We start from the raw sequence: 23551 nt of genomic DNA on the forward strand, positions 1-23551 counted from the left end.
AGGTTTATCAACCAGCCTCAATGGCCGGATCCATGGGCATCTATCAAAGCATGTCAGCTTTCAAATGAGAAAACAAAGGACACACATACACACACACAGTGTAGTTTAATTTTCTCTTGTGCGCACACACACACACACACACACACACACACATACAATGCAAACAAATAAAAGCTGCTGACACCAAGAAAACCCAGACATAGCAAATCATAATATAGCACTCTTTATTCTCCGCAAACAGACATAAAACTGCTAGAAACAAAAATAGGAAATAAACTCACTTTAATATTTTTCTTTGGTCAACTCAAAGACAAAAGGATGGATGTATAAGTTAACAAAAACTTGGTAGGTTTTAGTCCAACACTGTTCAATAAGTATTAATAAGCATTCAAATTGTATACAGTATGGAGATATATCTTGTCATGTGGTAAAATATGGCAATATCCAGTCATTTTCAAGCAGACCTCATCAGTCTGGGTTCTCCAAAAGCACCTTTGCGGGACCATTTTTCTTCTGATGGAAATGCTAAGACGTTCTTGGTAAACTGGACCCCGTTGTAAACCATGTTCTCCAACCTGAAGAACAGGTTTCCCCATTTCGATCAGTTAGGAAAAACTGATCTCATAAATACACATCGACAGACAAACTTCAGACGGACGAAATCTGAACGACAAAATTCTCACACTGTTTGGTGCCTGGAGCACTACTGCGTCTTGGCTGAATACAAACTATAACACAAAAACCCACCCCACGCTCCGGCTCAATTACAGACAATTTCTGATAAATACTATTGCAAGTTTTGACACTGTATCTGTCTTTATGTCACACATTTTTGCCAATGAATGCACTCTCCCATTGTTTGTGTTTCAGCATTGGAAGTGCACGTTTTATGGTTAGTGTTGCCAGGTGGGGGTTTTTGCCTCCAGGAGTGACACATTCTACACAATACCATCTCTAGCAGGTTTTAGCATCACCGGTTGTTGCATGCCTTGCAAAAATTACATCCATGGAATGTCTCACATCGTCACCTCAAGCCGAGGACTCATGGCATAAAAAAACATTGCACACTGTGAGCTCAGATGACATGCTGACAGGTGCTGTGAGAGCTACATGGGCTCCGAAATCACACTGTCAAAGCCGCTTCAACATGGACTCCTTAATTCATGGACTCATTCCTCTATAGCCAATACAATCACAGGCCATGTGTCATAGATACAAGACGTGCTCAAATTATGAGCCACTTCATATTAAGTTCTGTTGGTACAATGTGGGCACTTCACATTTCAAGACACAACCTCTCTTCACAAGCATGGTCATGTTTTGTAGGTTCCTGAACTAGTCAAGTAAAGAGAGGTACAGTACAACCATATTGTGTTCAGTCTCCGCTGACCTGCGAGCAGAAACACACACGGTCAGACAAAATAATAAAAAAATGGCAATAACAGTCAACACAATACAGCAATGCACCGTTCTCATCTGCAGCTCTCACCCTGTGTGCATTACCGTACGTTACAGTAAACCAAACAGTTCAGTAAACCCGACGGAACTGAAAAAAGTGCAACACATGAGATGGCAAATGACCCTCATATGATGAAGCTGCCGTGACGACAATATCCGACTGTGGTCCCTCCCTAGCTTACAAAGAAGCAGTGCTTGACATATAGTATATTTACAAGGAGTTAACAGTTTATATTAATATGTAGATACAATATGTTTCTTGTTGAAGACATACGACAGAATGGACCTTGAACACATTATTATATCCTATATTCTATGATTCCATCTCACCTTACTTGTTTTTGGCCTTTGATAAAAGGTCTAGTCACAGATGTGGATGGAGAGATGCAAGAGAGAATGAGGGAAATAGCACAGGCTCCTCTTCTACAGTCAGTTGGTGAAAACATAAGTTTCCACTCGCTCCCGAGCCGTCGTTGGCTTGTACTGTGTCCACACTTCACTCAGTACCCGGAAACGCAAACACTGAGCTATCCAGCGAGAGATTACACACACGTATCGGCTCCATCCAGAGCACACAGTGCACACACACAGATTTGTATGGAATTGTCAGATGGTTTACCTCCGTGTTCATCTATGTTTTCATGCTTGCATGTGGTCGAATATACACATTTGCACATGAATCTTCTTGTTGGCAATGGGAGACTGGATTCAGCAGGAGTGTGCGCACTGCCCTCGGACGTGCGTGCGTGTGTGTGTTATGAGTATCGGTATGTGTATGTATTCCAGCTTTGTATCTTTGCCCTTCTTCTCGGTGTGCGCGTGTCCCAGATGCACCTTTTCGCCCCCGTCCCTCCCCCTCCTCCTCGTCCTCCTCCTAGAGGACCTGTTCAGTGCTGGAGGCGGAGATGTCCAGTAGTCTCCAGGCTGCGTTGGGGTTCAGCTCCTCTTGGTCACGACACAACGCCCACACATACATCATCCTCATCACCTTCTCCTGTTGGGGGGGGGGGGGGGGGGGGGGGGAGTAGACGGTTAGAGCCAAAAAGACAATATGGAATAAGTGGTATATTCTTAAATACTGAACTTCAAATTCTAAAATTCAAATCTAGAGGAGCTCACAATCATGACTCATCAATTGTCTTTTTGATTGGGCTTCTATTGAGGATGTAAGATGCTACTTCCTTGCAGTCAGAAACAGAGACTGGATAACCGTTTTAATATTACAAGCTTCTATGTAAACACCTCATTTTTAAAAAACGTGACATAAACTTGAGAATGACAATCAAGTTAGAGCTCTGGAAGGTTATAAGTACTGCTGCTCACTTTTTGCTACTATCCATAAAATGTTTCTATTTCCACATGAGCATTTATAGTCTAGCTAATGGCATAAGGGATAATTAGGTCAGGGGCTACACTATGGGTACACCAATGTATGGGTTTGTCGATATATCGGCCCGATATTGGCCTTTTCTGAAATATCGGTCAGTCAGTGTCGTCCTCTGATATGACGGAGGTTCCTCCCTGACCACAGCTACATAAAAACAGTCTATAAACCTGCAATGAAATTTTACAATTTTTTTCCAATATATTTTCTGTAAATGGATTCTTCATTCAAAGGCAGTAATATATCCCAGACTGCCTTATCACTGAACAGGTGAGGTGAGTCACCCCGCCTTAAGGAGCTGCAAACCCGAAAATAATTTCATTATGTTGGGTTTCAATGGAGAGTTTTTGTGTCCCATGGACTAAATACTGTTTCAGAGGCTTTTCCACCCAGACAAGAATAAAATGGTCAAATTTAAAGATATTCAATATTGTTGCGAATTTGTCAGCTGCGATCCAAAACTTTCGGTATATCAGCCTTCAAAAACACGTATTGGTCAAACCCTTGTCTACAAGTTGAATAAGGTAAAGACAACGGTGACAAAACAATCCAGTTTCCTTGAAGACAATGCAGAAATTTGGCCATCATTCAAGTAGCAATAGGACCCAATGAACTGCCTTTATTGAAACATCAAAACGGTGAAATAGATACTAATCAAGACTGACGTGAATTGAGCAAATGTTATAGAGTTCTAGCCTAATTTCAGCTATTTGAGCTGCTTACTGCCTTGAAACGACTCAACCTTCTAACCCTCTGAATTACATCAGATGCAGTATACTGGTAATTATGAGCCGACTGACCGGATCTCCCTCCACTAATTCTCCTTTGGGGCTGCGGATCACCATGACGACCTGGGCCTGGAAGGTGATGATCAGCACTGGGCCCTGGTCCATGATCTTTCCCATTGCCAGCTAAAACACAGGGAGAGAAGATGAACAAACAAACAAATTAATGAATGAATAAATAAATAAATCAGAAGTACTATGAACCCAGAAGGAAACAGCGGTACTTAATAAAAGGAAAGAACAGAAGAGAGAGAGAAAAGTGAAGGAGGAAGGAGAGAGAGAGGAAATGATATTAAACAGATATCACTCTGGACAATTGAGCATACTGCAATGCAGGAAACTGTGTATGAAGGCTTGTGTATGAGTGTGACAGCACTTACGTCTATGTTGTCAATGTCAAGGATTTTGGACTGGAACATCAGCCCCAAAGCTCTGGCCTGCTGGATGGGGTGGGCCAGCTGACTGTAGGTCTGAGGACAGGGACATGAAAACACATTTGGTATGCAAATCATACTTTACACACACATCAACTTACTAAGTGGTGGGCCAAGATAATACTTCTGATTTGTGGGGGGAACTATTTCTGAGAGGTGATTTTGCCTGTTTGCAAACATTGAAAAAGAGAAATGGGAAATGCGCTAATGTCAATGGTGAATACACACTCGAATTAATGTCTGAAAATAGTGGCTAACCAAGTCACATCAGGTAAACAAAATGTCTCTTTGCATCATGCACTCGGGAAAGATTATCCTGAGGGAATAAGTTACAAGATATAACATACAGAATAAGAGATGGTGATGGATATGGCCTGGGTAACATGTAATATCTCATTGTCCATGCTCTATTCACTAAATATTACCAAAATACAAAACTCAGAGGCACTTACAGCTTCATAACACCAGTCTTTTAATACATCCAGCTCTCCGCGGATCATAGCCTGCAGAAAGGACAGTAACACTGGGTTGTTGATGACTGTTCAAATAACATCAGATATGAAAGAGGAGTGGATGAATGAACACCAGAGACAAAAAGAGGAAGAGACAGGGCAACAGACATTAAGAGAGAAAGCGAGGAATGGAGACAAACTGGGAGAGAGTCTGTTTACCTCCAGTATGTTAGGGATGATGTCCTTCTCACACTGTTTGAGGAAGGAGTCTTTGTCGAAGTTGGGGTCCGCCTTCAGGATCTCTGTCAGCACCTGAGACATTTCTGTCTTGGAGAAAAGACCGCCTGGAAAACAAAGACCAACAAAAGCAGTGATGAGAACATGATCAATCACAGTTACTAACATAGTCACTTTGAACTGCCATGCTGTACATAAATACAGGCTTTCATCTTTCATGGCCTTCAATCGAATTATTCACATCACACAGGAGGAGACGATGAGAAGTAAATGCGACGTCAATCTCAACTATTGACACAGAGCATTACCTAGGAGGTCAGTGACTTTGTCGGTCACAGCTCTGGATGCTCTGACGAGGGCGTTGTCACTTTCATCGTACTTCATCTTCATCTCAAAGAACCCTGAAGAAACAAAAAGGGTACAAAACTCGGGTGAGGTTAAATTATACAACAAAAAAGGATGAGTGCTTTTCAGTGATAATGATGGTTAAAGCAAGGACCTAATCAAGATAAACACATGAAGCCTGAACAGCATTAGACCCTCCTGCCATCTGCTGTCATGAGTCTAGTGCCACCTGCTGCCTTAAAAGTGAATTACACACAACCAAGGGTGATCCATAATACCCATATCACAGTATCTAAGCTAATAGATCCAGGGGACGATCTTACTGTTGAAAACCATGTTGTTGTCCTTGAAGTCCTTCCACTGCTGGTACCACTTGGAATCCTTGTGGAGCACGACACCCATAGCCTCTCTGCATCACAAAATACAGGCAAACCACAGCAGGTGAGGTTATTTCTATGGAATAGTGGAGAGAAGTATGCTGGCCAAGTGGAGAACAATCATCACAGGACAGGATGCTCATTTAACAACAGTGGGAAACTTGAGTTGGCTTGAGTTCAAACAGTTACTCACTCATTGGCCTCAAACACCCTGGAGTCGCTGTCTGCTCCTTTAGAGGAGAACTCACTCCTCTTCCTCAGCTGAGGAGGAGCCCGGTAAGGACCGGCATCACCAACATCAATCTCCTTCTTCATGGTCTCCACACTCTACAGAGATGACAGAGCAAAAGAGAGACAGGGGGAAACAGCAGAGAGCAGATGGAAAGAAAAAGAAAACTTGTCAACTTTGAGACATTTATTTAAATTTTTTTCTTTTATCATAACCCAAAACAACACGATTCTTAGATAAAGCAGCCTTGATGTGGGCATAACTGAGATGCAGAAAAATATGCAGTTTTACAAGGTTGGAGGTCAAAGTATGTTTTCCCACTGTGCCCGTCTTGTGGAAAATCAGTACTTGAAAATCTATTTTAACCGTAACATGTGACCTCTGACCTGTGAGATGGCCCTGAAAGCGCCCGTCCTTCCTAGTTTCTCTCCTCCTTTGGAGACAGACTCGGCGGAGTGCTTGGCGGTCCTGGCTGCCTCCTCCACCCCTTCCTTGATTTTCTTCCCGATGTCGGTGCGAGTCACTTCCTCAAGACCCTGTGGCCGTGCGAGGGGGAGATAGATAGATAGATAGATAGATAGATAGATAGAGAGAGAGAGAAGCAGTTAATACGTATAATAAGTAGTAATCAGTATTTAAATTACTTTATTTTCCCATTTGAGGCCATGTATTTTTGACAATTTACACTGATATATCCAAATTTGGCTGCGTACCAGGGTCATTAAACATTTACTATGCATGGTGGAAAATATTTGCCACCAATTACATCAAAAGGGATTTTTCAAAATTGCAACTATGAGGTTTAAACAGGACATAAGATATAAAACAATATAACATAGCTATATGGATGGATATTCAGAAACCAAGCTAGAAGTTTTATACTTGAAAGTAAAGTTTCTCATAAGGCCAACCTGCACCCACACTGCAGTGGCATGGAAATGAGCACTTGCTTTGCTATTGTACTAATATGGTAAAGTTAAATCAGAAGAAGTGCTGACAGCTTACCTCCTTGACAGTCTCAGACAGAGAGCCAAATGTCTTCTTAAACACCTCAGAGGTCTTCACTGTCTCAGACTCTATGGATTTCTAATGGAGAACAAAAACACAAATGTCATGTTAGGTAAATCCAGCTTAATCAAGGTAAGTTGTGTTTTTACAAAAACTTCAAACATGCCCCCAACAGACACTGTCCCATATAAAATCACAGGGGTTATGAACCAAACAATGTTCTTACGTATTTCCTGCGGGCCTGTTGGAGGGCATCAGACTCCTCAAGCCTCTTGGCCTCTTCTCTGAACTTCTTGATGTTGTCCTTCATCTCCTGATTCTTACTGAACTCCTGACGCAGGCCGTCCACAAACTCCCCCAGAAAACCCTTTCGACCTGAAGCATATCGCACCTAATGGGACAGACAGAGAGAGGGACTGAGTGCTTGGGCAGACAGTTGGAAAGACAGTGTGGACAGACTCATGGCTATCCACAAAGTCCCAATGGGAAGACCTTATGGGTTAGAGCATTCCTCATCTGGCTGGCACATTATGAATACACTAACAAATATTGATATTGTTATGACAATATGAAGAAAAAAAAAAGACATTCAATGAAGAAATGTATTGGGTATGAGTCCATCTCCCATTTACTGTAGTATGAAACAAGGAAAAGTAAAGGAGAAGTCACACCTCTAACATAGCAATGAACAAATCTGAACAATTGTTAGTTCATTTTATATCTGACAGCTTTTTGTATGTGATGTGTATGGTTGCGTAGGTTACTTTAAAAATAGATTTCATTACAGTTACTGGTTACTTCATCAAAACTGCAATCAGTAATTCAAAGGATTACCAAAACTCTGCAATGTATTGTGATTACTTTCAGTTATTTTCAGATTACTTTGCAGTATTTGAGGGATAAAGGAAGCCTACTGGTACCAATAAGAAAAGGTGACAAATTACCAAGTTCAGGAAATTCACTTCAGGATTGCATACAAACACAAATGTTCTTCACCTTCACCTGGCCTTCTGAGTTTCTCACTTTCATTTTAAAAGTATTCCCAGAAATAATCATCTAACATAAGTATCTGTGATCAGAATAGGCTACATTATTTTTTAGGTTAACTTAACAGAATACAGTTACATTTTTTGCATTTAGAATATGTAATGCCTTACAAGTATTACATCACTTCCCAGCCCTGGACATGACAATGTGTCAGCTGAGTCAGACTCAGACCTGGCGGCTGACTAACACAGTACTGCAGTATCTAGGTCGTTGTGTGGTCGTATTGTCAGAGTGGCTCAACTTTTTAATTCAAACGAATTCTGTAAAGCTATCCAAACACATGTAATTATCACAGCCTACGATGTAATCCACAAAGAGTTTGCGAGTGTCATGTTAATACCTGAACAGGTGCAGCCGGGGTCCCATGTATCCTGTAGGCATCTCCCCTCCAGAGTGAGGAGACCAGGGGCCGCGAGCAGAGAGCCAGGCCGCGTCTGCCCACCAGCTGCAAGGGAGAGCAACTCACTGTCAGTCACCAACAACACTCCAGACAGTGGAGAGGATGGAGAGTGAATGGCAGGTGGTGAACAGCCTACTGCCGGCAGCGAGCCATGCAGCTACAACACCGAGCCGGGCACAAAATGTGAAAAACAGAATTATCATGCTAGGATGTTATGTAACGTTAGAAATTAAACAAGAACATTGTGAACCCGGCTGTGAAATACAGTGGCCAGCTGCAGCAAGGCCTTTTCCTAACCGACATCTCGCGCTCTTGTTGCTAAAAACAAACTAAAATCACGTCCACTATTTAGGACGCGGAAAAGCCAAATACCGAAGCCATATCCATCTATCAACATCAACAACTTATCGGCTGGAGACTTGAGAACAGTAATGAAGGACATGTAATATTGCCTAACCTCGTAGCACCGACACACGGAGGCTGCCATCTTGATCTTGAAATGCGCGGAGCAGCACGTGCGACCCTGCTGCAGCAGCTGACCTTCCGCTCAGCCAATAGGAGGAGAGCTGGTGGGCGGTGGGCGGGTCTCCTGTCAGCATGAACTCAGTATATTAAGCAATAAGCACAAGTCAATAAAAGATATATTTTATAATTTCTGTCACAAAGAAAAGGTCGTCGAGTCAAATCTGGCATAAAATAATTTATATTTTAACGAACTTCTTTCATTTATAAATGCAAACTCTGAATTCAACATATGTCTAGATTAATCACTTGATACTACTGCTGCTACTACTAGTGCTAGTCCAAATACTACTGCTGTTACTAATAATACTACTTCTAAAACTTCTATTACTAGGCTACTACTGAAACTACTACTAGGCCTACTACTACTACAACTACTGTATTGTAAAAGACATCTGAATAAGAAATGAATTGCTCATTGCTTGAATCCTGAATCTCACTTTGGGAACCATTGCTTTACCGGAGGCGTTGAGTGGCTTATTACTTTGATAAAATATTGTATTTAAATAAGAAATAGGCCTAATGCAAATGTTCGATAAATCTTTAATCGATAATAATTCACTAGCCTAATGATAATGATCAAATGCTATTCTGCGCCAATCATTTATTTTTGGGTTCATTATTTCAATGTTTCTGCTTTACTTTCTTTTTGTTTTTTGTAAACTGTTTATTCCCTTTCATTCAGAACGAAAGTGGCCTGGCCTGTGCCTGGCCACCCGTGCAGCTGAATGGTGTCTCTCGGCATGCCAGTAAAGAGCGCCCCCCGGAGGAAGGTATGGGAAGTGCAAGGACTCCTCCCCTCCTTCTGCAGAGTTGGGAGCTCTCCCTTCCTGCGGCCAGCCTGCTTTGACAGCCAACACTGGCGCAGAGTCTCACTACAAATCTTTAACATATTTTTATTGCATATAACGATAATTCATACACGCACTCTTCACACACTCTGTTCCGGAGACAAGCGTTGGAGCGGCCTCGTCTAGAATGGGGAACCGAGACGATGAATACGATTTCTTGTTCAAAGGTAAAAAAAAAAAAAAAAAAAAAAAAAATGATGACTGCATTCCCCCGTTTACACAGGCTCACACCGACAAAGCTACGCTCTCTAAATCTCTTTAAATCTGTTATTGTTTCATTTTCGTTGAGCAGTGACCAAGCAGATATCTGCATTTTTCAGCGAATCGGACTAATGTTTATCATAGAAACAATGTATGCCCGGATGACAATCCTTTGGTGTTATTACTACATAATGCTGTCATTGTAAAATTACAACGCCCGCAGCTATATTTATAGGTAAAGGATGCAACACCCTATCCGTGCTAAGCCGTTGTTTTGTTTTGACTTTTTGTACTTTCAGAGAAGGAATTACAGTTTCATCAGTACCGAGCGAACAGTTTCCTCCTTTACTGAATGACATTTGATGTTTTCTTCTCCTGCCTTACACCTTCTATGGGTGATTACAGGCCTATTAGCCTCTGCCTCTGTGGGCATGATGATCAATAAGCTTCAGCCTCAGATAGGGATCGTGGACCTATAGTCCGTTAGCTCTAATTGACATTGAAAACGCAGCAATAATTCTTAATAGGCCTATTTCAGCAATAATATGAAAAGGATCAATAGGCCTGGGAAGAAAGAAATAGGACATTGTCACCAAGATTTAAGCAGTAACAGGCTCAGGTCTGTGTTTATCTTTAGTGCTCGATTTGATCCAGAATGCAATCCTTTGATCATGATATCAGCTCCTGTGGCACATTAACATCCTGGGCCTGTAAGCCAAAAGGCCATTTAGATGTAACAAAGTATCCTCTGTGGGATGAATAGGGCATCTGCCGGAGGCGAGGGCTCTCTCTCTCTCTCTCTCTCTCTCTCTGTCTCTCTCTCTCTCTCTCTCTCCGAGCCATCGTCTCTGTACCCGGCTGAAACAGGAAGGGCAACGCGGCCTGAAACTGTCGATTCAGGTTTTGATGGAGCCTGTTATCAGCTTCCTGCAGCCAGAACCAGCGTGATGCCGACAGGGACAAAGTTCGGCTCTATTTCCTTTGTCGAGGGAGAAAGAAAACAAAAGGGCTCCACCTCCGCTGCTCTGCCATGAGCAGCCGCCAGCAGCCACCTCGGCCCGGGCTGCCACCAGCTCAGCCGGCCAAGGCCAAATAAATCACCTTGCTCTTATGACTCACTCACTTCAACAAGGCCTGTTAATAATCAATCTGTTGTGCTTGTCTGTCTTGCCTATGGATGCTAACAACAATGTTCCTACACAGACTTATAGTGTGGCTGTGGTAATCAATAGTGACTTTATAGTGATCTTATTGTTCTTTATGGTATTTTTTACTGCTATCATCGTAAAATTCCTATAGGGGCTGACAGTTATGCTGCAATATTTGTACAGCATAGTTCTTTTTCCTCTGTGGAGGAGGGAAGATTTAAGGAGGGTTGAAAAACATAACTCTCATTTGCCAAGTTACAGCCTCCCTGTAGCCGAAAGCCCTCAGGGAGACAGTATTTCAGCAGGTCATTTGCTGAATATCACCACCCTGAGGGTGTTCTGGCTAGTCTAACCCCTTGACCTGTGGAAGGTCAAGCTTACCTGGGTCTATTATTGATGCAGGATGAAAAGAAAAAGCCTGATGTATTTGGTTGGTCACCATCATTTCACTGATGTTGTTTGGGTTAGTTTACCCCCTTGCTCTATGCCAGTGGTTCTCAACCTTTTTGGCATGTGACTTCTTAAAACAAAGCATGACCCCTCCCATCACAGGTTCAGGTTATATGCACAGTGGTGAACAGTTTTCAGGTTGTTTCATTTGATTATCAGAAGAGGCCTAGTGGCTTAAAACTATTCAGTATTTCACAAAAAAAGCCAAAAATGAGAGGAAAATCAGAAAAAATAGACATGATAGTAAATATGTATTGTAGAAATATGTTTTGTTCCTATCCCATAACTCATCTCAAGACCCCTCTGTTTGAGAACCACTGCTCTATGCAATACCAAGGTTACCTGATCTATTGATATCTACCTGTTGACCAGACAGACCCCCTGTATACACACTGTCTCTGCCTCTCACCTTTTTTCTCCCTCTCTACAGTTGTGCTAATTGGAGACTCGGGCGTAGGGAAGAGTAACTTGCTCTCTCGATTCACACGGAACGAGTTCAACCTGGAGAGCAAGAGCACCATCGGGGTGGAGTTCGCCACACGCAGCATTCAGGTGGACGGCAAGACGATAAAGGCTCAGATCTGGGACACGGCAGGACAGGAGCGCTACAGAGCCATCACCTCGGCGTAAGTGTGGAACTGCCCGTCCATCTCTTGGACGGGCACGGGCCCGACTTCACTTGAGAGCATACAGATAGTTCTACTGGGCATGGGGAACCCTTCAGTATAGGGGGGAAAGCCCTAGCAGTGCAGTCCCAGCTGAGGAATTGGGTCATACTGTGACTCTACCCTTCAATCTAAGTCACTGATAATAAGGCTGATAGTTGGGTATGTTCTGTAGCACCCAGTTCAAGAGGTACCTATACCCTATACTAAAACACTATTGGAATGCCGATTTGGATCAATTGGTAGCTTGGGCAGCTGCAGGATGGCCAAGAAGACCAGAAAGTCACAGCTTCAGTTTGGCAACATCCATATGTCTTGTTAAGTGTCCATCAGCAAGTGGATAAGTGTGTCTGCTAAATGCCAAAGATACAAAATGTAAGCTATCTGAATTCTCACTTGTGAAATGTGTTAGAATCCTAGTCGTTACCGTAGTGACAGTTTTATTGTTCCAGAAGTCAAGGGAGGGGCGCCTGTAGCAGAGGCTACAAGAGTAGCATTGATAGAGACATTGAAAAGCGCAGATATCTCTTCAATTAATTGGAGCCAAATTCGGTCAAAACAAAACTTTGACTCTGACAGATTTAGCCCCAACTAGGCCTTCCCAAAACAATTTCAGGAGATCATGGTGATCCAGGTTTTTCGAGGCTACAGCATCGCTTCAGTATTTCACCAGTTTAGGGATTTCTCGGAAACGATAGTAAAGATGAATACAGAGAAATGCAGCAGCATGGTACTCGCCATCCTCACACTCATCCTCACCCACAGGTGCATGATTTTGTTCTCCCTACAGATACTACAGAGGGGCGGTGGGGGCGCTCCTAGTGTACGACATCGCCAAGCACCTGACCTATGAGAACGTGGAGCGCTGGCTGAAGGAGCTGAGGGACCACGCCGACAACAACATTGTCATCATGCTGGTCGGCAACAAGAGCGACCTGCGCCACCTCAGGGCCGTGCCCACAGACGAAGCCCGGGCTTTCGCAGGTACGACAACTTCACCGGACTGGAGTCTAGTCAAAAAGAGACACAGGAAGGCTAAATAGTGGAGTAAGGAGCGGGGTTTTTTGATATCCCCTCCATCTCCATTACTTTTCACATTTCCACTATCCTTGTTTCTCATAAATTATAATTAGAGAAGATCATAGGTCCATTCCCTTGCATCTCTTCTAATCCATTGCGTTTATTGGTTTTCTGAAGGAGGCAAGGAAAGAATATGTAGAGAATTGGAGAGTGCTTGTTTCCTTACTTGCAGTTTTTCCCTTGGCACATTTTCTTATTTAGCTGGGTCTTTGTGAGAACAGTTTTTCACACTGCCTTTCTAACTGCTTTTTTCTTACCCCACAGAGAAGAACAATCTATCTTTCATAGAAACTTCAGCCTTGGACTCAACAAATGTTGAGGAAGCCTTCAAGAACATCCTCACAGGTATGCTTGTGAACAGAGGTGGAAAGTACCAACTGCAACTTCTCTAGAAATTGTGCATGAGTAATGTCATGTAAAGTCATTCTGGAGAGTACCGGCCATCGCAGATACTAATAATTTGTTGATATAATTAGAAAGGGATTATTCCCAAACCTTGGTCTAATAATGTCCCATCCAATTATTTGCAACTGCCAAAAAAGGGTAATCAGTTCATTTGGGGGAACAGTTTTAGAACAGGCACTAAATTCTTCATTATTTTCTTTACCTTTAAGTAATTTTCTCTTACTGAGAAGTTCTTCTTATCTAACTTGAGCCAAAGCAAGGATTTCTACCTGAGTAAAATATTTAAGCATCGTTTCTGCCTCTGGTTTTCGACATCAACATTTGACTCCCTGTATGGGTGCATCTCTAACTTCATTCTGATGTACTGGTTTGCCAAGTGAGGGAGATGCGTAGCTGCCACACCACATCAACCACTATCTGGGTGCTTCATTTGCAGTTATCTAATCTGGTTAGAAATGCCAGTGGCATGCCATCAGCGGTCTTGCTTTGCCAGTCTACACAGAATAGCAAGAGCAAAACGCCTGATCTGTCCGTTTCTCTTCCATCTTTTTAAAAACAGAAATCTACCGCATCGTATCGCAGAAGCAGATCGCTGAGCGGTCTGCCCATGATGAGTCCCCGGGAAACAACGTGGTGGATATCAGTGTTCCCCCCACCACGGACGGCCAGAGGGGGAGCAAACTGCAGTGCTGCCAGAACCTGTAACCCATGACAACCGTCCCTCCTCACCTGGGTCGATTATTAATTGAAATCCTCAACGTCGATATGCTTGATATGCTTCCATTTGCCTGGGGTGCAATATTGTCAGGATTTGCACTTTTTAGAGCAATGGAATCGGTTCCATTGTGCCACAAAAGATCAGAAGTGATCTCAGAAGTGTTTGAATTGATTTTAAATAGTAATCGGACCCAGGCTGCTACATTCTAGCGCAGAAACAGGACTGACGGTACTGCCATAGGTAGCTACTACAGTTACCCATGATAGTGTAGCAGAATAGCCTTGCCTGAGACCCTGTAAACCTAAACATCTCCCTAGGCCAGGATGGATTCCCCTCTGGCTGACTTGTAGATGGGTAATGCCACGTGTGGAAGGCCTGGGTTTGAATCCTGCCTGTTTCAGTAGTACCAGCAGTCCTGTTTTTGGGCTCCCTTCCTCCTTGTTCAGTCATCATCTCAAAAGTGGTTGTGGCGCTGCTGATGCTTACTTCATTTTGTGTAAAATATATTCTTTTTTGTTTTGTTTTTGATAGCTTGTCTGCTCACATACATTATATTAATGCCATGAAATTAAATTTTACAATATTATATTGCTGTGTCCACATGTTTTGTAACACATTGCATGTGTAATATCATAATGACATACCTGCACCACGTCTTTACCACAGGACCACTGGATTGACATCAGCTGGTCCTCTTGGATGATCCCACAGTCCAACACACCCAGCATTTCCAAAATATAGGAAATATTGATGTCTGGTTGCCCCTGGCTCCTTGTGAGGAGTTGCAGTTATATGCATTGACTCCTAGACATTACTATCAGAAAATGGGGTGCCAGGTACACATTCATACACATTGGCTCTAAAAATACTGAGCAGGAAAAGACCTCCCTGCACAATATACTAAATTGCAGAGGATTCTGAATATTTAAAAGTAATTTTGAGAGTAATTATTCTTTGGTTAAAATACTTAACGATCAGACAAAACAGATATTTCACATTGAGCCACACAGCAGAAATCCAGGAGTCCCTCGTGTTTTATTGCACAATAACCCAAACTCTCAAGGGGGTGCAGCAGGAAGACTAAGATTACACAAAATACTTTTAGAATACGCTGCATACACTGATTGACATCTCAAAACTTGACACATTTCTCTTTTGCATCTTTTTGTCCCTTTACTGTGTACCAGCCTGCTCTGATACCGTTGTGTGTTTTGTATAGGAAAAGAGTCTGTAATCTCAACATTTAGAACACTGTGTTTCCTCTATTTATAATTGTATATCTTCTTTTGATGTAGTACATTACTACTAGTCATCGCTAGGCGGTTCCATTAATACGTGAATGGTGCATATACACGTGGAGCAGGGCAGTTGCTAATGCCCTTTAATGACAACAGAAGACGCTCCACCCAATTAGAATGTAAACACTTTTCCATAGCCTCAGTACTATGTTAGTATGCATTACTGCAATGACATTTAATGGTTGCAGTTAGTGTCATTCCATAGACTATACGTACATTTTGTACCTTCAGGGCTCCACTGACCTTCAATCTGATTTTTGTAACAAATATCTGATGTTTGTTGCCTGAACAGAAAAATGATTTTGTGTTTGTTTTTCCCCGTTTAGACAGCAATGATAAAGCTTTACCCAGACAATTCAAAAGGGTTCAGATTATAGACATGAATCTTGGTACGAGAGAGCGTCGCCCTCTACTCGTCTGTAGAAGGAACACTCACAGGCAGCGTTAACTGACTTGGCCAACCACGTTTTCAGACTATTAGTCTCCTCCGCCAGGCTATTGGCTGCCCGTTGTTCAAAAAACAGCTAGATACATTGTGAAGGGGCATGGGGGAATGATAGATAGGTAGTGAATATGTTTCATATACTGTAGTAGCATGCTGTATCAGTTATATCCTGCTACATTAGCTTGTGTCCTATTATTTCCTCAGTTGCTGTCACTGTCACACAGTCGGGCTAGTTAGTCCAGTGTCCGTATGTTAGGTGTTCACATCCCAGCAGTGCCTGTCCGGTGACAACGCTGTGCATCAACATCAACTATGACTCCTGAATGAGTTCCTCCAAAAACCATTTAGGGTTTTGTTGTTGGCTAATACCATAGTTGTTCACATCAAGTGCTTCAAATAAAAGTAAACAGAGGGAGAAAATAACTCTCCCCCTCTCAGAATGGTCCATATGAAGTGCAAAAGTTCATTAATATGATACATTTTGTTTTTACAGAGTGCTTCGGGGGGCTTCACTTTAAATATTCCTGTTGCCACCGCTCAGCACTCATACGATGGTCTCATCAGTCATTTTCTTGGTCGACTTGGTCGGCACAGAATGTTGGGTGGCGTGCGCCCCTTTCATGTCGGGCATGAGCAGGCGCACTTTCTGATTGGTCCTCCTCCACTCTGAGTACAACTGACAGTGATACCGGAATGATACCTGAGATTGAATGGAAGAAACCGGGGAAAGGGCAGGAAAAGAGACAGAAGGGAGGAAGGGAGAGACAGGCATCAATAAAACTGACATCAAGATATTTGAGACAGTGTAGTACGTATGCAGGACAGGGCAGATATGCTGACTGAAGCTCCACCTGCTGATCCACTTAGTAGATCACAGATACTCACAAGCTGTGAAATGCAAATTTTGCATTTCCAAAATTTGTGACTTTATTATTAATTATAATCAAGGCTAAATTATTAGGTTTCAAAAGGAAGGTTCACATTCTTAATATATCATGAATCAAATGATTTTTTTAAAAGAAAAACATCCAGTTTACCACAAAATGCAGAGTAAAACAAGCTATTCTTCACTATTTTTGAAGTAAATGCATTTAAGTTCAGTATATGCATGTGTGCGTGCATGCACTATGTGGCCAACTTTCCAAAAGTGGAGAGTGCTCTGTGCCAGAGAATATCTAGTCGCACATGCCTACACATCTCGCCACACTTTGTTTGACTTTGTTCAAGTGCAATCAAAATTCAAGGACTGACATGATATGTTAGGCAGAATAAATTCAGAAAATAAAAATGCTCGCAGTGCACGACTTACCAACGTCCAGAGGATGTAAATGGTGAAGAGGGCGATGGTGAGGGCGATGAGGCCTACAGCCTCCAGTCTGCTCTTCAGCTGCAGGTGGTCCTGGGCCCCCCTCAGACACAGCCAGCCAGAGATGGCCGCCAGGGGCGTGATGAGCAGGAAGCAGGCCATGTCGCACAGCAGCGTGCGCTTCTCACTGCGAGGGCCTGGGTCCTTCAGCCACTGAGCATGAGTAAAATCAAGACAGGTTATTGGCCCCCATTGAAAATTAGCTCTACTGATAAAAGTCACAGAAACTGCCTAACGAGCAATGGCACAGTCACACTCTCATCTTCAACAACATTAACATAAAACCCACAGGATGCTTGTCAGGTCTCCTGTGCAGTCCATACAGGACAGTAAATAGAATTCCATACCCATATCAATTTAGCTAACATTAATTTGTGTAAGTGATGCATTTCCTATATTATTAATGCTATTGAAAATGACCTATTAATAGAGCTCTTGATACAAGGTCTGGCAGTCATCCCATCATCACGAAACAATCACCTCATAGCCTGATGATGTTATCTGATAGCACATACCCAACAAGTCTCAAAGGAATCTCACAGAGCTTTACAAAATACCTAAAAGATCAGTACAATGCCAAAGAAATAATATTCCCCCTGGATTTTGCAGGCACATTGGTCATACTCTTTCCTACTGCTTGTTGTATCAAAAAAACAAAAACAAACAGCAAACACAGACAGACCCTCACACCACCACCAATTTTTCCCCACAGTAAAAAGCTCTCTAACCTGTGTGAGGGGTTGTGGCCGCCGTTCAATGGTGAACTCTGTGTGACAGAGCTCACAGTAGCTGGTGTTGGAGGAGGACAGCCACTTCTCCAAGCAGCTCTTGTGCACCTTACCCAGCGTGCCGGTGCAGTCGCAGGGTGAGAGCAGAGTCTCCCCTCCAGCACCCTCGTGGCAAATCCGACACATTCCTACATCACTGTAGAGAAATACAGATAACAATGAAGCCACATGAAACCACACTACAGTGCGATTAATGTCTATTCATAAGGGCCCCATGCGAAGCACAGTCATCAAGGACCATAGAGAACAAGCTGTCAAAACTTAATTTTGTCATTCTTAATGGATTTATAATTATATATGTGATGTCTAACCCCCGCAAAAACCACGAGTGGGCCATGTTTTTAAATAATCAATTAAAAAATAAACAAATCAATTAACCAACATACAGAATCAGCAGGTTCCTCCCTCTCTTACCTCTGCAAGCTCACAGCTTTGACAATGGTGGAGAGTGGGCGGCCATCTTTAGCCGTAACCTTGGCGATGTACTGGGCTTGCGCAGTAGAATCTGACTCCTCTGAATCCTTAGAGGCGTCAGATTCAGCGTTCCCAGAGTAATCACAAAGGGAGCCGGGTAGGTGGCAGCATCCCGACGAAGACATGGCTCTGCTGAGGGTGATGAGGACAGTAACGAAGATGATGGCGAAGAGGGTCTGATTCTAAACCTGTGGTGCTGCTCCTCTCCTCTCCTCTCCTCTGTCCACCTGCAGGGCAAATGCCTGGTGGATGATTAAAAAGGAGACAGAACACAGGCAACTTGGAATGACATAAGACTACACAAGTATGACATGATGTCATTCTTATGAGAATCTCAAAATAGGCAGCATAGGTCACAGTGATGCCATGTTGTTACAAATAATGGTATGACAACAATGAGGATGATGATATCCAACTGACTTGGGGAATTCCAGCTCAAGTCCTGAAACCAATTGGGTTTTGGAAATGAACAAGGAACTCTCTCCAACCTCAAAAAGTACCTTCAAAGAGTCCCAAAGCAAGGCACTAAACCCTTAACTGGCCCAGTGGAGCTGCAGTGGCCACTCCTCTTACACTGACCAGCTCCTGGATGTACATATGTGAAACGGTGCCACACTCCCCTTTCTCCGGGCTGTTATTGTAAACAAGGACATACTGTTTGACACCTTACTTGAAAAGGAAGGGTTGTAATAGCACTGAAGCATTGTATGACAACAGATTAGTGTATTCAAAGCCCTTGACGATCGGTCAGTATTTGCGTAAACTCATCTAACTGTAACTTCATGCAAAATTTAGCAAAGCAGCTAGCTTTAAGACAGTCACCACCTTTCACATGAACAAAATGAAACCTGTAGATAGTCTGTCAGCCAGCTTATGCTGTGTGAATCAAAAGTCGAGTAGAGCAAATGATTATTACTATTGTCATTATCGTTAGATGAGTAGAATTCCTTCACAGACAATGTGGGCTAATGTGGATTTAAATGATTGATACATTACTATGCCAGCGCAGACAAAGGCTTAATACATTTCTGTACAATAAAACCATGTACAAATAGTTGTACCTACAGGTTGGTATGTGATTGTGGTATACAGAAAAGCTGCCAAGGTGGGAAAAGTAATGTTACAGTAGATAAACTCACCCCGACGGCCTCCCCTTCCTCCCTTCCTGGCCTTGGCCTTGGCCCTTGGCTTTGAGAAGCAGTAACGTTAACTAGACATAAGCTAGCTAACTGGACTAGCCTAGCTACAAATTATGACATTGACATCTAACCAGAAACTGATACTACAAGGGGATACAAGAGACGGCGATATGCGTTGTAATCTCTCCATGGCTTGCTGTATAACTGAATCGGTGGTTTTTGCTTGTAAAAATTAAAATGAACGGTTGTTTATCCCGGGAATTTGACACAGCTAACGTGGCTAAGTGGCTAGCAACGAGCAAGCTTGGTTCAGCATCCCTCAGCTGTGCACTGATCATGTGACCTAATGCTGCCTTCAGGTGCCGACAAAATTATCCTACTTTTTGAAGGTAACACACATCCAAGTGGTAAATACGACTGAGAACAACTCGGGATTTACTATTTACTTAGATACCCTGGATTGCTAAAACAAGATGTTATGCGGTCAGTGAGCATGAAACTCGTGTAACAGTCAACGATGAAAGTGATGTAAACAACACTTTTTGTCTAATGAATCAATCAAAACATCAATTATACACCATGAGAGCACAGAGTAGTTCCGCGCCGCTTGAAATCTAAAATAAAAAAACAGCCACCAAAAAAAAACTTTTGTTACAGTGTCCATTTCGTTATTAATTCCTACCAAATGCGCTTTAATCAATGCGCGACAAGTAGTATTTACGACTTACGACATTTGAAGTAGGAGCTTACGAGGAGCACTGAATGCAGCACTTATCTTCTCAGATGATGCAGTGTACAGTACAAACAATACAAACAAAACGTGTGACAAAACATGCTATATCTTTTATTTAGGTCTCAGATCCTGCACGTTTGGATGTGCCCCATCTATTTCAATTTTATTTTTCTGTCAATACTGGTTTAATTTCAATAAAACAAGTGAACGAACATATCCTGCAGAGCAAAACAACTGTAGTAAATTATGTCAAAAATCAAACCGCTAGGTGGTAGCATTTAGTCAACTCTCTCAGGCCCTTCCAAGGTCCTGATTTTAGATGATGATTCAGAATACAGGTGTCATTACTTGTCTGGTTGGCATGCCCATGTTGTTGTTCTTTGGCCCCCAGACTAAATGGAGCGGTAAGAGCAACACACGAGTAACCACTAACCAGCAAACTGAAAACATTACAAAGTCCATGAAGTGAACTACAGTTGCACCTGCTCTGGAATAGAACTGGTGATTTATCAACAAAATATACAAATTCCCAAAGGCTTGACAAACTAATTACATGCCCATTGACTTACTGTGTGAGTTTGATAGAATTAGAAGCATGTTGTTTTGATGAACTGTGCTGATTTTTTTCTTTTTTTTAAAAAAACATTTCCCTTTTTAGCATCGGCCACACAAAAGCAAACTCAAGTGCATGAGGGCTGGCAAAAGCAAACCTTTCGAAAAGTCCACATGGCCCAAATCCAGTGCAAAGCTCAGCCAGTTCTGTTTCTATTTTGGTCACCCGGGCCTCATCTTTATCCACTGCTGCCTCCGCTCTGTCCCCTTTGGACCCAGAGAGTGGTCAAACACAGTGTTTCTATACACAGTAGGGCAATATTTGTTCAACTGTGTCACTTCTTCTCATGAGTGGAATGCTGCATTTTGTTTATATTATATAGTATATATAATAATATATTATAGTGTATCTTCTTTCCTCTTCTTCTTCTTATTTGTTCCAGTCTTGCAAAAACAAATATTCTAAATGCATTCTGTATTGTCTAAATAGTTCAAGACCATGAACTGATAAAGTTTGATAAATTCTAAGAAACCCACGTGGCCCCTGTTATTTGACCATGTCATTTTCAACCATAAGTTAAACAATGTCTATTTTGGTCGCCTCAAACTGCTTGCCCCCCATCCCCTGCCTCCTCCTCTTCATTCCCTTTGAACCCAAATACTGATAAAGCAGGGTCCACTCCTGGTGAGTAGCCTATGATCTGAACAGAGTGGTACGGGTCATCACACACACACACACACTCACACACATACACCAGAACGTGTTTCTCATTAGTTGTCCCAACCCGTCCGTTTGGTCAAAGTCCAATGGAAGTCACGGGACGCTTGAGCACTACCTACCCGCGTGTGTGAGGATATCATGAGATATGTGTTAGTGGACTTTAACATGGACAGACACACAGACCAAGACACACACACACACACACACACACACATCATACTTTTCTCAAGTATGAGCAATCAATCAAGTTCATACATATGATAACCACCATCAGAAAATTTTAACCTGTACTTGCTGCCATGAAAATAAAACCATTTATTATTGTTATTATTATTATTATTATCATTATTATTATTATTATTATTATTATTATTATCATTATTATTATTATTATTATTATTATTACAACATATACAATATTTCTGAACCAAACTCTTTATGCTACATCTACTTGGCTGTGGTGGTGGTTGTGTGTGTGTGTGTGTGTGTGTGTGTGTGTGTGTGTGTGCGTGCGTGCATGTGTGTGTGTGAGAGTTACAGGTTTCAATGTGTTAGCGCTGTTCTAAAAGCAATATGGATGCTGATAGTGGTACACAATGTTTACACACTGTTGTTAACATGGGGATTTGACAAGTACAACGGCTGTGACAATGGTTTTGTCCCCATGTTAGTTAGTGTTTTAAGCAAATGCAGTTGTTCAGCTTCTTTGTGAGTGATTATTGATTCCAGCATGCTGCTGAGAACATTTTTCCTTATCATGATGGTTGAGAATGACCTGACACAGCTTTTGGAGATGCCTGCTTCAACTGTGAGTCACACTGTGTTTCTGGTGAGTGCAGGAATGAAAATGTAAACCTGGCACATTATCACTATATTTAATGCTGATGAGCTGAAGTGTGGTCTCCCGCAATTCTTTTTTGTTTATGATTTTCTGTCTAAGCTTCAGTTGCTGCCTCAGGCATCTGTACCATCACTGTCAGTGTCAAATGTGCAGGGCTGCTGCCAGGGGTAAATTTAATTTACCATATTAAAAAAAAAAAACCCTTGGTAAATCTAATTTGCAATAATTTGCTAAATTAAAGCAGCTGTTATATTTCATAAGTCAGAAGTGTGGCCCGTAATTTGAAGTTTTGACCTGGACCTTGGGAAGACTTAGAGACACATCGGCACACACGCACACACGCACACACACACACACACGCACGCACACGCACACACACACACACACACACACACACACACACAGACACACACCATCTGACCTGGGTCAAATAAGTTTATAAACAATAAGTTTGTTTTAGTCAATGTGAAGTACCAGGTGGGTGGGGTTTGCCTTTTACTATTCTGTGTTTAGGCAAGTTATCATTCACAGAACAGTATTCTGGCTTTCAGACAGCATTCTCTGACAGGATTAATTTGTTAAATATCATTACATGACAATTACGTGACAAACTCCACCCATCTGGCACTTTAAGCAAGGCAAAACGAATGCAGCAAAACAAGAAAAAGTATTTGCAAATCTGACCCAGGTTTGACACACACATGCGCGCGCGCGCGCACACACACACACACACAATGTTACCGTGCCTACCTTATGCTTGTACAGAGAGAGAGGGAGAGAGAGTGAGACAGCAGGAGACTGAAACAGAGAGACAGACAGATGGAGATAGACGGACAGATTGCATAGCTTATTCACAGCGTTTGGCTTTCAATAACAATGTAATTCGTTTGCTGCCGTTCCATCTCGTGACTCTTTAAGCTGTTAGGCAGAGTCCGCATGAGTGCAAGTATGAGTGGAAGGCAGTGGTACACAGTAATTCTGTTTCACTCATTTTCCTA

The 23551-nt window shown here is 42.3% G+C and overlaps 3 protein-coding genes across 5 annotated transcripts; 1 reads left to right on the plus strand and 2 right to left on the minus strand.

Moving 5' to 3' along the window:
* Positions 1–225: 225 nt before the first annotated feature.
* On the minus strand, positions 226–8643 carry LOC139909282 (mitochondrial import inner membrane translocase subunit TIM44-like). The gene is made up of 13 exons (XM_071896303.2): positions 8614–8643; positions 8097–8201; positions 6936–7100; positions 6707–6787; positions 6088–6237; positions 5666–5799; positions 5419–5504; positions 5059–5151; positions 4733–4857; positions 4514–4564; positions 4008–4097; positions 3643–3753; positions 226–2452 (listed from the first exon to the last, which is right to left on the minus strand). Exons 1-13 carry the CDS (start codon positions 8641–8643, stop codon positions 2333–2335), a joined length of 1341 nt encoding a protein of 446 aa, XP_071752404.1. The 3' UTR covers positions 226–2332.
* Positions 8644–9505: 862 nt separating this feature from the next.
* On the plus strand, positions 9506–14782 carry LOC139909270 (ras-related protein Rab-11B-like). Its single transcript, XM_071896284.2, has 5 exons — positions 9506–9696; positions 11759–11954; positions 12784–12977; positions 13338–13418; positions 14038–14782. The coding sequence occupies exons 1-5, from the start codon at positions 9657–9659 to the stop codon at positions 14181–14183; spliced, it is 657 nt and encodes a 218-aa protein (XP_071752385.1). The 5' UTR covers positions 9506–9656; the 3' UTR covers positions 14184–14782.
* Positions 14783–15212: 430 nt separating this feature from the next.
* LOC139909291 (E3 ubiquitin-protein ligase MARCHF2-like) lies at positions 15213–20014 on the minus strand. Of its 3 annotated transcripts, XM_078287954.1 has the most exons (6): positions 19707–20014; positions 19068–19198; positions 18508–18809; positions 18034–18229; positions 17249–17458; positions 15213–16639 (listed from the first exon to the last, which is right to left on the minus strand). In XM_078287954.1, exons 3-6 carry the CDS (start codon positions 18690–18692, stop codon positions 16484–16486), a joined length of 747 nt encoding a protein of 248 aa, XP_078144080.1. In that variant the 5' UTR covers positions 18693–18809; positions 19068–19198; positions 19707–20014; the 3' UTR covers positions 15213–16483. The 3 variants fall into 3 exon arrangements, with proteins under 3 accessions (XP_078144080.1, XP_078144081.1, XP_071752414.1); XM_078287955.1 differs by lacking the exon at positions 19068–19198 and having other exon boundaries at positions 18508–18794; XM_071896313.2 differs by lacking the exon at positions 19068–19198.
* Positions 20015–23551: the final 3537 nt, after the last annotated feature.

The sequence above is a fragment of the Centroberyx gerrardi genome, chromosome 13, assembly GCF_048128805.1.
Source record: "Centroberyx gerrardi isolate f3 chromosome 13, fCenGer3.hap1.cur.20231027, whole genome shotgun sequence".
Taxonomy (NCBI): Eukaryota; Metazoa; Chordata; class Actinopteri; order Beryciformes; family Berycidae; genus Centroberyx; species Centroberyx gerrardi.

Excerpts from the sequence above, each read along its gene's own strand:
- LOC139909282 (XM_071896303.2), bottom strand. The coding sequence starts at position 8,643 with ATGGCAGCCTCCGTGTGTCGGTGCTACGAG. Across the intron at positions 6,238-6,706 it reads TGTCTGAGACTGTCAAGGAG|GGTCTTGAGGAAGTGACTCG; the intron begins GTAAGCTGTCAG and ends GCACGGCCACAG. Across the intron at positions 4,098-4,513 it reads AAGACTGGTGTTATGAAGCT|ACCTACAGTCAGCTGGCCCA; the intron begins GTAAGTGCCTCT and ends CCCTGTCCTCAG.
- LOC139909291 (XM_078287955.1), bottom strand. The coding sequence starts at position 18,692 with ATGTCTTCGTCGGGATGCTGCCACCTACCCGGCTCCCTTTGTGATTAC. Across the intron at positions 18,230-18,507 it reads AAAGCTGTGAGCTTGCAGAG|TGATGTAGGAATGTGTCGGA; the intron begins GTAAGAGAGGGA and ends ATTTCTCTACAG. Across the intron at positions 16,640-17,248 it reads TTTACATCCTCTGGACGTTG|GTATCATTCCGGTATCACTG; the intron begins GTAAGTCGTGCA and ends ATTCAATCTCAG.
- LOC139909270 (XM_071896284.2), top strand. The coding sequence starts at position 9,657 with ATGGGGAACCGAGACGATGAATACGATTTCTTGTTCAAAG. Across the intron at positions 9,697-11,758 it reads ATACGATTTCTTGTTCAAAG|TTGTGCTAATTGGAGACTCG; the intron begins GTAAAAAAAAAA and ends CCCTCTCTACAG. Across the intron at positions 12,978-13,337 it reads CGAAGCCCGGGCTTTCGCAG|AGAAGAACAATCTATCTTTC; the intron begins GTACGACAACTT and ends CTTACCCCACAG.